We start from the raw sequence: 14,870 nt of genomic DNA on the forward strand, positions 1-14,870 counted from the left end.
TAACTTGATAAAAAAATTAGCCTCAGCTGTTATTTTCCTTGTTTAGTCATTGGTGGCTACCAAGAATTGTAAGAACCAAATAAAGAGGCAAATAAACAACAGTTGCACTCACTGCCATCAGCCATCACAAGAGGATATTGTTGCTGTGGAGTACAACTGAGCATAAGTGTAGAATGGAAGGATAGGCAAATAAAGAAGAAAGCACAACAACAAAACCATCAAAACAAGAATAAGGTAGTCACCTCAAGTTTGTTTTAGACATCATAGGCCTTTAAATCCCACAGTTACCACCAGAGACATAAACAACAAAAATAGACAACTAGTTATCAAATAAAAAGTAGCCAACAGAGGCTACAAATAAGTTTCTTACAATACCAAGTTCAGCCCAACAGCCAAGGGCTCAAATGTTCCCAAATCCTTGCCTATTGTTAGCCACCCTCCTAGGTAAACTACACCATCAAGGTCAGGTGTCAAAAGAACAAGCAGACTGCACAAAAGGTCCTGTTGTCAAAAGAAGAGAGAGTGGGTGAAGGGGGTGGAGGAACTATACATCTCTACAGTCAACCCCCTCCTAGCCTTCTAGCCCTTCATGTGTAGTGGAACTACATATAGTAGTTTTTTGCCAGGAAGGTCCTAAGCCAAAGGGCCCTGTGGGCATCACTCATGTTCACAAAGCCTCTGCCTTGGGCCTTGTTGTCCAGGAGGAAGGTGTAGGCAACAATAAGTGCCTCCTCACTGAAGCCAGGCATCTCCATCACAGCAAGGTATAGATTGGCATCAACATGGGCAGGTCCAGTCTCCCTAAGAGCATTGGCCACATTATTCACAGCATCTGACATGTTAGTCAGCATGTGCATCTCCTCCTCAGAGAAGTTCCCTCTCTTCCTCTTTGGGCCAGCAGCTGAGGAGGTAGGAAGTAGTTCAGTGACCTTGCTATCCCCTCCCTGTTCACTGGGAACTATGGTGTGGGTCAAAGGAGGACCATCAGCCTTGGCACCAACACTGTCAGCCTAGTTCTGCCCTAAGGCTTCACTAGACCCAAGTGCAAACTTGCCTGTGGCTATGGCATTAGCAAAGATAGCCTCCATCTCAGTGTAGAACCTAATAGGGCAGTTAAGAAACTCTGCATCTTTAGGATGGTCCTGCAGAGTTGGGCAAATGTAGTTTAAGAAAGGCAAATGTAGGTAGTCAAGGCAAAGACGAGATCAAACTGCTACCTTACAGTGGCCCAGGTAGTGCTCTTGCTCAAGCATGATAGCATGAGTCTGGTCATCCCAAAGAGCAGCACTAAGGTCCTTCAACTTGCTCACCCTAGCCCATTTCTGCCTCCACTTCCTCAAGTGGTTGTACACTTAAGTTGGGCTAACAACCTCTCCACAGAACTGCTTGAGAGCTTTGGCCACAGAATTCACATCTTTGTCCTTGAAAACCTTCTCAAGCCTGCTACCATCACTAACAAGGACAACCATCCTCCTTAGCACAAAGCCAGAGGTGGTGTTGGTCCACCTCATTGCCCTCACAGCCCCATTCCCAGCTACAGGAGCAGCAACATCAACAGGGTTTGCTGCACCTGGAGCAGCACCAGCACCAGCTGCAACAGGGGCAGCAGCACTAGCACCAGCACCAGCTACAACAGGGGCAGAACCACCATTGATGAGCTGCTCCATCACTGAAGTACCAGCAACAAACCCACCCTCAAATGCACCTGAATCCATCCTAGGACTGGCATGTAATGAAATCAACAACAGAATTAGTCAAGAACAGACCGACAACAATATTAACAGTTGTATGAACTAACCACAGACTGATAGATCATGAAGAACAGAATATTTCAAGAATAGAATGAATGAAGCATAAAATTGGTCTCAGCTTTGTCCACCAAATTATTACATCACCATGACACACACATGAGTTCCATAGCAGGGTACAGAAACTAAATTCAAGAACATATTACATCAACTAGTGTTTGTTCCCCTCCCTTCCCACATAGCATTGCAAATAGCATCCCTTATTTCAGCCATGTCAACAGAGTCTTGGTCCAGATGGGCTGGGGGTAGGTTGGTTGGATCAGCAGAAGTAGTGAAACCTTTCTCATCAGGCACTACTTCATCAATGCCAAAACCTAGGATCCAGTTATGCAAAATGGCACAGGCAACTACAAGCTTCACTTGTGTCCTATACTTGTGGAAGGGTTTATTGTCCAAGATCCTAAACCTGCCCTTCAGTGCACCTATAGCCCTCTCCACAGTCACTCTAAGTGATGAGTGCCTAAGGTTGTAGAACTCCCTTGCATTGGTGGGTCTGTTCCTTGGGCCATACTCAGACAAATGGTACCTAACCCCCCTGTAGGAAGGTAGGAAACCATTTTTGCATGCATACCCAGCATCTACCAAGAACATTTTACCTACACAAGACATCTACTGTGAGAGTATGTGTTAATAGGTCATGGAATATGTAATTAGTGTTGGTGTGCAATTACCTTCTGGCAAACTCAAGCCATCTTCCCTGGCTACAGCATCTGCCAAAACAGTTACATCATGGGCAGAGCCCTCCCAGCCAGCCAGGACATAAGTGAATTTCAGATCACAATTCACAGCTACCATCACATTTTGGGTGGGATCCTTTTTCCTACCCCTAAAAGCTTGTTGCATGCGCCTAGGAACCCTTGCTAGAAAATGAGTGCCATCTATAAAGCCAATGACATCCTAAAAAGCATGTGTCAGTCATTGCAACAGGTCTAATGTAACTAATGAACCCAAGGTATACAATTACCTTAAAATATAGATTCCATGTATGGCTTCCAAGAATCTTTGGGTGAGTAGTAGTGCTAGCTGGCTTTATCATTTCATTCCTAAGCTCACCCACAACATACAACACCTGATGAAAGTGCTTGTGGACAGTTTGGATGGACCTCCTAAAGGACTGGTGGACAACCCTAAATCTTTGATTGTGCCCTACAATATGTAAAAACATGGCAACCTGCTCTTCTACTGACACCCCCTCCCTATCAGTGACAAGACTCCCCTCTCTAAAAGTTCTCACTAACTTAAAAAAAGCAACTCTCTTCATCCTAATCATAGAAATACACTCTGAATCAGTGGAATTGTATATCATTCTCAGTGTTCTCTGTCTATGCTGTTCATTTTCATCCCTAATCTGGGCCAGTGATATAGGATCAGGCAGTGGGGTTTCAGGTTCAGGGGTTTTCCTTTTTAGCCTAGTGGATACAAAGGTAACCATAACAACAGTCAAGGCAGCTGCCTTCCTACACAGCATGTCACGGCTCAAAGACAGATCCATCTACAAGCATGTAAAAATGTAACATGATTTCAGCTTAATGTACCCTGCTAGGCATCAACATGAATATGAAATGAATGCATACAAACAAAAGCACGGCTGCATCTTGTATGTGATGCTTCCCAGTACTATGTGGACAGCATCATCGACCAATGATGGAACAAAAAACTCAGAGCAATAGTAATCAGAAACAGATCAACATCCCTAACAGATCAAGAACAGCAAGGTACAAGTAACACTAACAACTGCATCAAACAGTTATGAACAGCAAGGTACAATACAAATCTGAAACAGATCAACAACCCTAACAGATCACGAGCCCAACAGATCAAGAACAGCAAGGTACAAGTAACCCTAATAGGAGCATGAAGCAGTATAACAAGTATGAAACCCTAACAGATCATGAGCAGCAACGAACAAGAAACCCTAATAGGTTCAAGAAACACCACAAAAAAGAAGATTGGGGGTCGATTTCACCTTGGCTCGGGGTCCAAACAACAGAGAGGAGGCAGATCTGGAAGTAGAGGATGTAGATCGGGAAGAAGACGAAGCAGATGCGGACAGAGAAGAAGAGGAACACCGCTGCCACGGAGTCCCAGCAGCAGCCGGAGCGGGGACGCGGCGAAGAAACTCGGCGCCGGTGACCTAACCCACAACCAGCCGGAGGTCACCGCCGCCGCCACGCACCACAACTCACCGCCGGTCTCTCACGAGGGAGGTGAAAGAGCAAGCACCGAGTGGAAGAAGGAGAGAGTGGAGAGTGGGAACCCGCATATAAAGGCCGGCGAAATCGCCGCCATTTCGCTTCGCGCGCGGCGGCCAGAGCGGGAGCGGAGAGCGGGGACGCGCGCGAAGACGTTTCCCCTTCCCGCCAGAGCCCGCGCGAGCCACCCCGCCGTCGCCCAAAATCGCCCGCGTGCATCGCAGACGAGCTCGGCTCCGAAGAAACGAGGGTTTCGGTCGTTTCCAGAGAGCCAGGCGGAGAGGTCGAGTATTGCTCTGCGAAGCCAGGCTCGTTTGCGGGCCATCGACCACAAACATGGCAACTTGCAGTCCACGGGCGCAGCCGGGCCTCTGGGCCAGGGTCGCAAACGCGCCCTAGGATTCTCTTTGGCCTGCGAATCTCCAGCCCTGCCTCGAAGAGCTCGATCGCGCAGCTGGTACAGGAATGCATTCGCATAGTTTCAGCTTGGAGTTGGAGGCCGTGCCGCCTTTTAAATTTTCCACATGCGCCTGCCGTATCAATGGGGGATTTGGGGATTCATTCATCAACTCGCTCGAGAATTTTTTGGGAGGACATCTGGCGGCAGTGCGGCACCACACTTGAGCGGGAAGAGAGGCACAGATTCGTCGGCGTTCGGTGCCACATGGACCCCAAGAGACTTTACGATCCAGCGAAGGGTGGGAGGCATTTGCCTGACTAGTCGCACCGAAGCATCAACCGGCCTACACACGGAAAGCGCTGCACCGGGCCACTGAATGCTTTGCACGGTGCCCTGAACTGAATTCCCGAAACCCTGAGAAGACCTTGACCCACGAGTCCCTCGATCAGGACCGGCCATCCACGGCATGGGGCGTCACTTCTCTGGCACTTCTCCAAGGTGCTGTTTAGTTCCCCTTGGTTTGCAAAATTTTTCAAGATTTCCCGTCACATCGAATCTTTGGACGCATGCATGAAGCATTAAATATAAATAAAAATAAAACTAATTACATAGTTTAGACGAAATTCACGAGACGAATCTTTTAAACCTAATTAGACTATGATTGACACTAATTACTAAATAACAACAAAGTGCTACAGTACCATTTTCCAAAAATTTTCGCGAACTAACCGAGGCCCAAGGAGGCGAGGATCTTTCTGTGGCAGTGCTTTTGCATGCATGGTTGATGGGTTGGACTCGTTGACTTGTACGAGCGGCATTCACAGTGTTCGTTTCGGCGGCTCATTGGACGTTATATACGCATCGACTGCCATGACTGTTACCGCCTAAACTAGCAGCCAAATTAGCATCAGTCAGTCACCCTACTTCAGCTCAAAGTAACACATCAAAAGGCGGTGAACTGGTGGTTGGTTAGGCTGATGAAAGACTGCAGCTGGCAGGTGTAAATCAAACAGAAATGTGACGACTGACGAGATCGAAGACCGCTTCAAACTGTGTCCTCCTGGATTCCTCAACCCCCGGGTCACGGTTTGGTTCCACATGCAGAGACGGAATCGCAAGGCTGGATTCCTCTCGGGACCCGGCATTTTCTTCGCGCTTCGTTGTCACTTGCTCCGATCAATTCAGTCCTGGCATGCCCAGCAGGCAGAAAGCAAGTACTCTTTCGGTCTCCAAAATTCAAAATTCAAATGTTACTCCCTCCGTTTGAAATTATAAGATGTTTTGACGTTTCTAAATACATAGCTTTTGCTATGCACTTAGATATATATTATGTCTAGATACAGAGTAAAGACAATGTATCTAGAAAAAGCTAAAACGTCTTGTAATTTGAAACGGATTGAGTATTATCTTTAACCAATATTAGTCCAAGTAATATAAAACCTTTATAGTATGATAGTGGTAATAGCATTGAATTTGTGTTTAGAAATACTTTCTCACGATACTTTCGTTATTGTCATAAATTCTATGGACTCTACTACCGGGACGCACGCGGAGTACACCCCGCTTGCACGCTTTCTCTCCTCTTTCTCACGCGTTATCTTCTATTTTTCTTCCTCACGCTTCCTCGTGGTTGGCCCACCCTGCCCGATACGTTGCGTCGTCACCCTGGCCATGGGCACCCCTAACCTGATCTTGTCCTCGGCGCGAGCGCCGCCGCCTCCACCGCCTCCCGGGCTCTGGCAACGCGCCACCGCCTCTGCCACCGCCGCTATGCTAATCTCAAGCTTCTCCTGCCCGGCAGGCGGTGCCCCTGCCCTCTTCTAGTGTCGCACGCGCGGGCGGAAAGAAGCGTTTCCATTTTTTATTGATTTTCTTCTTGTAAACTAGATCATCTCTCTCTTTTTTAATAATGCAACGGCAGATCTTTTGTCATTTGCAATTCTTAAAAAAATTACAAAAGGCACGGACTTGATAGAGAAAAGAGCTCGTTCAGTGGCTCCAATGGCCCCAATTTTTAATCAGGATTGAGGAGTCAAACACAAAACGAGCAAGGCTTTAGGCTTGGATTGCTCATGTAATTGCAAGACACGAAAGAACCTCCGCTCCCTTCTTTGCTTCGCGTCGGATACATACAAACGCAAACAAGGGTTGTGGCTACTTGTCCTTACGATCGAGGAGAATCCTTGTCTAGTACTAGGAACGTGCAAGAATTCATTCGCCATTCCCTGGGTACGTTGGGACGAGCCCGGAACCGGTGTATGTGAAGAAGCTTCCGCGAGCTCCTCCGTCTAGTGCTGTGGCTGAAGCTGCCGCTGCGTACACTGGTCCCTCTGCGCCATCGCCGCCGCCTGCTGCTGCTGCTGCGCCGCTACGAGGGCCTGCTGCTTCTTCCTCCGGTGCCTGATGCGGTCCATCTCAATCTGCTCCCTCCTGCAATCGTCGCTGCAGAACGGTGTGTCCCCTCTGCTCCATCCGACCGATCGAGGCGGCATACGCACGCACGGAGTGTTAGCTTATTAATAATCCTCTCCTTCAATTCATCGGCGCAAACAATCAGTATACGCGTAGGCAGGCATGCATGCGTGCAACCGACCTGTACATGAAGATGTCGCCGCAGAGCGCCTTGCGGCAGAGGGTGCACTCGTCCAGGAAGCTGTTGGGCTCCTCCGCCTCCGTGTCGGGGACGCAGAACATGGACGGCGCGCGCCTCGGCGTGGCCGATGTGGGGCTCCTGCCGTCCTCCGCCTTCGCGCCGCCGTCGGTGGAGCGCCGCGGGCGGTGGGCCTGCGCGCTGCCGCCCGAGAACACCGCCGCGAAGTCAGGGTTGCCGAAGGCGTGGAAGTAGGACGACGTGAACTCCATCGGCCGGCCGGCGTCGTACGTCCCTGGCACGTATGGCACGCGCGCGCGGGCCGGTCCAGGAGCTGTCGTCACGCCGCAAACGGAGGCGCAGGACGGCAGCTGGGCTTGGCTTGGAGAGAGGAGAGGCGGAGGGGGGCTCGGTTTTAAACCAGCCTCAAGATGGTAACGGTATGGCGGTTAATTAACGAACTCGTATCTGGCTGGCTTCCTTGGTTCGTCGTTGCCAGGGGAGGGTTGGCGAGAACCACGGGTGAATGCATGCGGTTAAATCTGGCATGCCAGCCAAGAGGTGCCTTGTGCTCTGGTATACAGCTCCATTTACCTGTCGTGGTATGTTTTAAAGTTATTAGCTGCATCAACCCAAAGATAGTTACCACTATGGAAATTGAGGAGCTTTTCCCATTCTATGACTCGATGGGTAGAACTCAGAACACCACGCACACTACCAAAATTACAAAGTGAAAACAACAGATGCCTCTGGAAGAAAAAAAACCCCAACAAATTGCAGTCAGGGGCTCAGGGCGACAAGCGAGTACTACATTGTTTCCCCACGCCCCTTGTCAGCACCAATCGTGTTTATTCATGAATGACCACATTGACGTTGCAATCAAATGAGTAGCAGTCCATGTGATGGCAACGTACTAAATGGTTCGATTACCGCCCCAGCCAGCATCGACGGGCAAATGGTTCCGTGCACGCTGCTTCTAGAAAACAGCAACAGCATAATTGGCGTTTTCTAGTAATATATGCTCTGATGTCCATTTCGCAATCGACGCATCTGTGTGGTTACCGGGCCGGAAAACAAGAAGTGGCACACTGATAGATCATGAGTATGCCAGAGAGGCACGAATGATACGTCTAGGTGCTTTCGACCTACTGTACGTATTTTCGACCTGGACATGAAGGTGACATGCGAGGGGACGATGGTACGATTTTGGTTGTGTCCAGCGTATCGTAGAATCACGGTCCGTTCAGCTAGCCTGAAACCATGTTGCTGCAGAGTTTGCCAGAATATGGCACCTGCTGTTACCGTAGTCTGTTGCAAACTGATACTGCGTATGTGGAAACCACAGCTCGTATTCTGGAATTTGTTCATCATAGTAGGTACCGGAATGGTGGAGCTTGGTTGCGCCGAGCAACTGAACAAAAAGCTGTACTAATGCGGTAATCCGCACAAAAAAACCGGCAGACGATCTGTTCTTTCTCCGGCACAACAGGGACTCCGATCCGTCCCCTGGGCCTCAAGCGCTCAAGCTGCTCCCTCTTGTTCGCTGGCAAACAGCAAGCTGTAGCTGGAGGCCACAAGCGCTGAGCTGGAGGCGTCGAGACATGCGCGAATCAGTTCGATTCATGCGCAATGATTAAACTCTGAAGCCCACATGTCGTCGTCGTGGTCGTCGTGTTTCCGACGACGACGCTGGCTCGACCGATCACCGCGCCCAGAGGGGAATCCTCTGCGGGCTGCTGCTCTGCCACTGCCGCTCCCGCTTCGTCGTCGCAGCGGGCTGCTGCCTGAACCAAGGTTTGATCTCCCACCAGTTAGGTGGTTAGGCCCAACGGCCTTTTGGGTCTTGTTCTCGCGCCCTGATCGGGGGCTCCCAACCCTACATGGTTGGTGGGCCCCCGTCACACTGCGCTATAAATAAAGGTGGGGGCCGACAAGCTCTCGATACGAGGTTCACCTGAGCCGCGACTCCCCACCGATATTCCCCATCCCGATCCGAGAGGGGCGCAGCCAGTGACGGGAAGCCGCCACCGTCTCCACTGCGCCACCACTTCACTGCACCGACTCCTCTCTCCACCGAACGTCGCTGCCGACGCGCAGATGGCATCCGCGAACGAGATCCCGGCCGGCGCTTCCATCACTCCGACTGCTTCGACCACTACGGCCTTCGATGGTCTGCAACCCCTCACTCCCCTTCTCTCTGCCTCTTTGTAGATCGTGTATTAGGATTTTTAACTACTGGGATTCAAGAACATGTACCCCTACTTCACTGTGTACATGTATTTCTATTACTATGTATTCCGATCTGATGAATATGAATAAGAGTGAATTTAACATTGGTATCAGAGCCAGTTTTATTGAAAAGAAAGATCAAACGATTGAACCAATTTCAGATCGGAAAGAACATGAACGAACCCTAACCCTAACCCTAACATGAATGGATGAATGGGGTCCTACCTGGGCCCTCATCCCGCCGACGGCATCCCCACCGCGCGGGACAAAGACCGAGCCGTTGGCCCTCGCCGACGTGCCGGACTGGAACTTGAACCCTAGATCTAAATCCTTGTTCGGATAAGAGAAAAGCAAACCCAAATCCGAAGAGGGAAAATGGGATAATCTTGGAGAACTCGAATCAATAAAAAAACACGAATCGGGTTCAACCGAACCCTAACCCTAGATCCCCTTTTCGGGTGAACGAGTGAAAAGAAAAGAAAGAAGATAGAAATTGAATCCGAAGGGAGAAGAAAGTCTACCTCACCACGCGTCGGATGTCCCTTCGCCAGCGCGGGAGAAGAAGGGCCAAGCCGGGGGACAGCCGCTTGCCGGGCTCGGCCAAGGGGGTGCCGTGGCCAGGCCGCTCGACGGCGGCGTGCTCACCCGTTGGGGAGCACGCACGCCGGCGAGGGGGCGGCGACGACGCCATGGATCACCCGCTCCACCGCCTTCGAGTCGCTCTCGGTTGCGCTCGCCTCGCTGCTGCGGCTGAGAGAGAGTAGAGAGAGAAGAGGGAGGAGCGAATGGCCTCTAGGGTTCAGGAGGACGCGGCCAGGGGCGGTTTTTGTTCGCCCGAAGACGTCGCGCAGCCATCCGATGAATCCAATGGCGCCAGATGCGCGGGCGAGCGTCGTGGCCCAGGCGGGCGAGCGCGCAAGGCCAAATTTCCGGCCCAGGCCCAGGTTGCGGCCTGGGCGCGGAAAGAGCGCGCGGGACAGCGCGCGCGCGGACATGGGCCGTCTTGGGGTGCTGCAGCGCGTGCTGCTGGCCGGGTCGCGCGCATGGGCGAGCTGGGCCGCGCTGGGCTGAAGTGAAAAGAAAAATTTTTGTTATTATTTTTCAGGAGCAATTTTAATGCATATTTTTTATGAATTTGATTGATTTTGATATAATTTTTCTGTGCAAATATTATCCAACGATATTTTACCAGAAAACAGTAAAGTACTCAGTGCTTCTGGAAAATAATAATATAAAAGATTATTAATGTTTCCGCTGTGCATGATAATTTTCGTTCTCATTTGATTAAATTTGAACCAACGGGATAATTTAATTTTAAGAGAAGTGATGAATTTCTGATAATTTTGATGAGATTATGATGTTGTTATTTTCTGACCAACGTTGTTAATAACAATATTATAATTTTGATCCATGAGAAATTGTGCATTAATTTTACTTCTGCCCAACGGTGATGTAAAATATTTGCATGGATGAATTATAAGTTTTAATTTGACCAACGTTGAGTTAAAGCATGAAATTTTATGTATACATATTTCTTACTTACTCTGGTGTGGTTTCAGGAGGCAAATGCATTGTGAACATTGCCAACATCCCGACACTCAATGGGACCAATCACCGTGTGTGGCGGAAGAAGTATGAATTAGAACTTGCGTTGGGAGAGGTCGATTTTACCATCACCTCACCGTGTCCTACTGAGCCAGAGGACCCAGTGAGAGGTGAAAATAAATCTGACGCTGATTTCGCTGCTCGAAAACGTGATCATGCTGAAATAAAAATGAAATATGACCTTGAACATAGGCAATGGACTCTCTCCAACCGCAAGTGCCTGTTGGTGGCCAAGGCCACCATAGAAGAATAGATAAGGGGCTCAATCTCTGAATGTGCTACTGCCATAGAATATCTTGAGAAAATCAAGAGTCAGTTTACTGGGTCTACCAAGGCCACAGCAAGTTCACTGATTAAGAAGCTTGTGAATGAGAAATTCACTGGTAGTAGCATAAGAGAGCACATTTTGAAGATGAACACCACGGCATCTAAGCTAAAGGAAATAAATTTGAAGGAGGAGGATTTCCTGATTCATTTGATTTTTGCTTCTTTGCCAAAAGAATATGACACATTCATTGTGAATTACAATATGCAGCCTGAAAGATGGGGCATAGAAAGACTCATCTCAATGTGTGCTCAAGAAGAAGAGAGGATAAAGTCCTCACAGGGTGAATCCGCTTATTTTGTGAAGGATAACAAAAGAAAGAATTTTAATGGCAAGAATTCTAAACCACAAGGAAAACCCAAGTGGGATAAAGCCTCTTCCTCCAATTCACAGGGAAAGAAACCCCAGGATTCTGAGAATCAGCAGTATGGTGGAGCTGAAAAAGATCAGTGCAAGCACTGCTTCAAGAAATGACACTATAAGAGGGATTGTCCAGACTTCCTGAAATCTCTGCTAAAGAAAGGTGATGAATTTATTACATTTGTAGATGAATCCCTGTATTTATGTTATGATAAATCCACTTGGTGGGTTGATTCAGGAGCAACTACTCATGTTGCAAATTCCTTACAGGGGTTAAGTGGGACGAGAACCTTGCAAAGAGGAGAAAGAACGATTAAAGTTGCAAATAGAGTGCAAGCCAATGTTGAAGCCATTGGAGTTTTTTCCTTAGAATTGAATAATGGTTTTGTACTTAGACTTAAAGAAGTACTTTATGTTCCCTCTTTGCATAGAAATTTGATAAGCGTTTTAAAACTTGATGATGATGGAATTGATTGCCACTTTGGTGGTGGCAAGTGTAAGATACTGGTTGATAATAAATGTGTTGGTCTTGCCTTCCGACAAGACAAGCTTTATTTATTATCTCTTGCTGAGAATGCGAACAATGTATACGATGAGAATGTGAATGATTCCCCATCTGCGAATGTAACTAAGAAGCGGAAGAGAATTGATTATGTCTCTTCGAAATTATGGCATTGTCGCTTGGGCCATATTTCGAGGGGGAGAATAGAACGATTGGTTAAGGAATCAATTCTCCCGCACTTAGAATTTTCAGATCTAGAACAATGTGTTGATTGTATCAAAGGAAAGTATGTCAAGAAAATTAAGAAAGATGTCAAACGAAGCACATGAATTTTAGAAATAATCCACACAGACATATGTGGTCCTTTTCCTGTGAAAAGTGTGGATGGTTATGATTCGTTTATAACATTCACAGACGACTACTCTCGTTATGGCAATATTTATCCAATTAAAGAAAGATAGGAAGCATTGGATAAATTCAAAATATTTAAAGCTGAAGTTGAAAATCAGCACAATAAGAAAATCAAGATAGTACGATCAGACCGAGGTGGAGAGTACTATGGGCGACATACCCCATATGGCCAAATTCCTGGACCGTTTGCAAAGTTCCTACAGAAAAATGGCATAGTTGCTCAGTACTCCACACCGGGGAGCCTCAGCAGAATGGAGTGGCTGAAAGACGTAACTGTACCTTAATAGATATGGTAAGAAGCATGATGAGTTACTCCACATTACCGATTAGTTTATGGATGGAGGCACTGAAAACCGCCATTCACATACTTAATCGAGTACCAAGTAAATCGATGCCTAAAACACCGTATAAATTATGGACAGGAAGGGAACCCTCACTTAACCATTTGCGTGTGTGGAGCTGTCCGGCTGAGGCAAAAGTGTTTAACCCAAACATAGAAAAGTTAGACTCCAAGACAGTCAGCTGTCATTTTATCGGCTATCTAGAAAGATCGAAAGGATATCGCTTCTATTGTCCTGATAGACATACGAAGATTGTAGAAACAAGACACACTGTGTTCTTGGAGGATAACATGATCAGGGGGAGCATGGTAGCACGAGAAATCAGCATACAGGAGAAGCGGGTACATGTACCCATTCCGATGGTTGAAGAACCATTCTTCATGCTACCTGCTGTTGTTACGCCGACAGTGCAGGACACTATAGTGCCAACACCTGTTGCAAGTTCTCCCGTGGCAACAATGAATGAACATGAGGAACCTGTCCTTAAGGAACCTGTCCTTGAGGAACCTATAGAACCAAATGTCGCACATGAGGAAGAACAGCAACAACCCAACATGGAACAAGTGCCAGAGGCACCTAGAAGGTCTCAAAGAATAAGAAGATCAGCTATTACTGATGACTATGAAATTTATGAGACAGAAGAATTTCAGATGGGGGATGATCCCACCTCATTTGAAGAAGCCATGAGAAGCGACCACTCATCAGAGTGGCTTAAGGCCATGGAAGATGAAATGAAGTCAATGAGTACCAATAAAGTTTGGGACTTAAAAATTATTCCTAAAGGAGCCAAAACAGTAGGTTGTAAATGGATCTACAAAACAAAATATGACTCCCAAGGGAATGTAGAAAGATTTAAAGCGCGACTTGTGGCGAATGGCTTTACGTAAAGAGAAGAGATTGATTACAATGAGACGTTTTCTCCAGTCTCATGTAAAGATTCCTTCAGAATTATAATGGCACTTGTAGCCCACTATGATTTGGAGTTACATCAAATGGATGTAAGGACGGCTTTCCTTAACAGGGATTTGGAAGAAAATGTTTATATGGCACAACCGAAAGGTTTTGTCGTAAAAGAAAAAGGAAATATGGGATGCCGCCTAAAGAAATCAATCTACGGATTGAAGCAAGCTTCAAGATAGTGGTATTTGAAGTTTGATAGAACGATAAAAGGTTTTGGGTTTAAGGAAAATGTTGAGGACAATTGTGTTTACGCAAAGTTCAAGAATGGAAAGTACATATTCCTAATTTTGTATGTGGATGATATCTTGCTTGCTAGTAGTGATATCAATCTACTAATGGAAACGAAGAAATTCTTATCCTCAAACTTTGATATGAAAGATCTCGGTGAGGCCTCATTCGTTTTGGGAATAGAGATTCACCGAGACAGAAGAAAGGGGGTTCTAGGATTATCGCAAAAGGCATACATAGAAAAGGTCCTGAAGAAATTTAGTATGCATGCGTGTAGTTCTTCACCTGCACCTATAGTCAAGGGTGATAGATTTGGGGAACATCAGTGTCCCAAGAACCAATATGAAATTGATCGAATGAAAGCGGTACCGTATGCTTCAGCTATTGGAAGTTTACAATATGCTCAAGTGTGTACACGCCCTGACTTAGCTTTTGTTACCGGGTTACTTGGCAGATATCAAAAGAATCCAGGAATTAAATATTAGAAATTAGTGAAGAAAGTCCTGCGTTATTTGCAGGGTACGAAAGGCCTCATGCTTACGTATAGAAGATCTAATTCCCTGCAGATAGAGGAGTATTCAGATTCTGATTATGCGGGAGAAGAAAGAAAATCCACGTCAGGATATGTATTTACTCTCGCAGGAGGGGCTATATCGTGGAAAAGCTCCAAATAAACCGTAACTACATCCTCGACAATGTATGCCGAGTTTGTAGCATGCTATGAGGCAACGGGGCAGGTGAATTGGCTGAAGAAATTCATACTCGGATTGAAAGTGATTGATAACATAAATGAACCTATGAGGTTGTATTGTGATAACAACCCATCGGTACAGTATGCTCACAACAATAGGTCAAGTGGTGCTGCCAAACACATTGACATAAAGTACTATGTTGTGAAAGATAAAGTTTGGGATCATAT

The 14,870-nt window shown here is 47.1% G+C and overlaps 2 protein-coding genes across 2 annotated transcripts; both read right to left on the minus strand.

Annotated features, from left to right (window-relative positions):
- Window positions 1-602: 602 nt before the first annotated feature.
- LOC136470501 (uncharacterized) lies at window positions 603-2,651 on the minus strand. Its single transcript, XM_066468332.1, has 5 exons — window positions 2,480-2,651; window positions 1,987-2,122; window positions 1,371-1,722; window positions 1,055-1,142; window positions 603-958 (listed from the first exon to the last, which is right to left on the minus strand). The coding sequence occupies exons 1-5, from the start codon at window positions 2,649-2,651 to the stop codon at window positions 603-605; spliced, it is 1,104 nt and encodes a 367-aa protein (XP_066324429.1).
- A 3,905-nt stretch (window positions 2,652-6,556) lies between these two features.
- Window positions 6,557-7,401, minus strand: LOC136474592 (uncharacterized). Its single transcript, XM_066472156.1, has 2 exons — window positions 6,994-7,401; window positions 6,557-6,863 (listed from the first exon to the last, which is right to left on the minus strand). The coding sequence occupies exons 1-2, from the start codon at window positions 7,260-7,262 to the stop codon at window positions 6,689-6,691; spliced, it is 444 nt and encodes a 147-aa protein (XP_066328253.1). The 5' UTR covers window positions 7,263-7,401; the 3' UTR covers window positions 6,557-6,688.
- Window positions 7,402-14,870: the final 7,469 nt, after the last annotated feature.

Source organism: Miscanthus floridulus, chromosome 8 (genome assembly GCF_019320115.1).
Source record: "Miscanthus floridulus cultivar M001 chromosome 8, ASM1932011v1, whole genome shotgun sequence".
Lineage (NCBI taxonomy): Eukaryota > Viridiplantae > Streptophyta > Magnoliopsida > Poales > Poaceae > Miscanthus > Miscanthus floridulus.

Coding starts and splice junctions, on each gene's coding strand:
- LOC136470501 (XM_066468332.1), bottom strand. CDS start 2,651: ATGCAACAAGCTTTTAGGGGTAGGAAAAAGGATCCCACCCAAAATGTG. Junction 2,123..2,479: donor TGGCTTGAGTTTGCCAGAAG/GTAATTGCACAC, acceptor ACTGGATCCTAG/GTTTTGGCATTGATGAAGTA. Junction 1,723..1,986: donor GATGCTATTTGCAATGCTAT/GTGGGAAGGGAG, acceptor ATTACATGCCAG/TCCTAGGATGGATTCAGGTG.
- LOC136474592 (XM_066472156.1), bottom strand. CDS start 7,262: ATGGAGTTCACGTCGTCCTACTTCCACGCCTTCGGCAACCCTGACTTC. Junction 6,864..6,993: donor GGCGACATCTTCATGTACAG/GTCGGTTGCACG, acceptor CGGATGGAGCAG/AGGGGACACACCGTTCTGCA.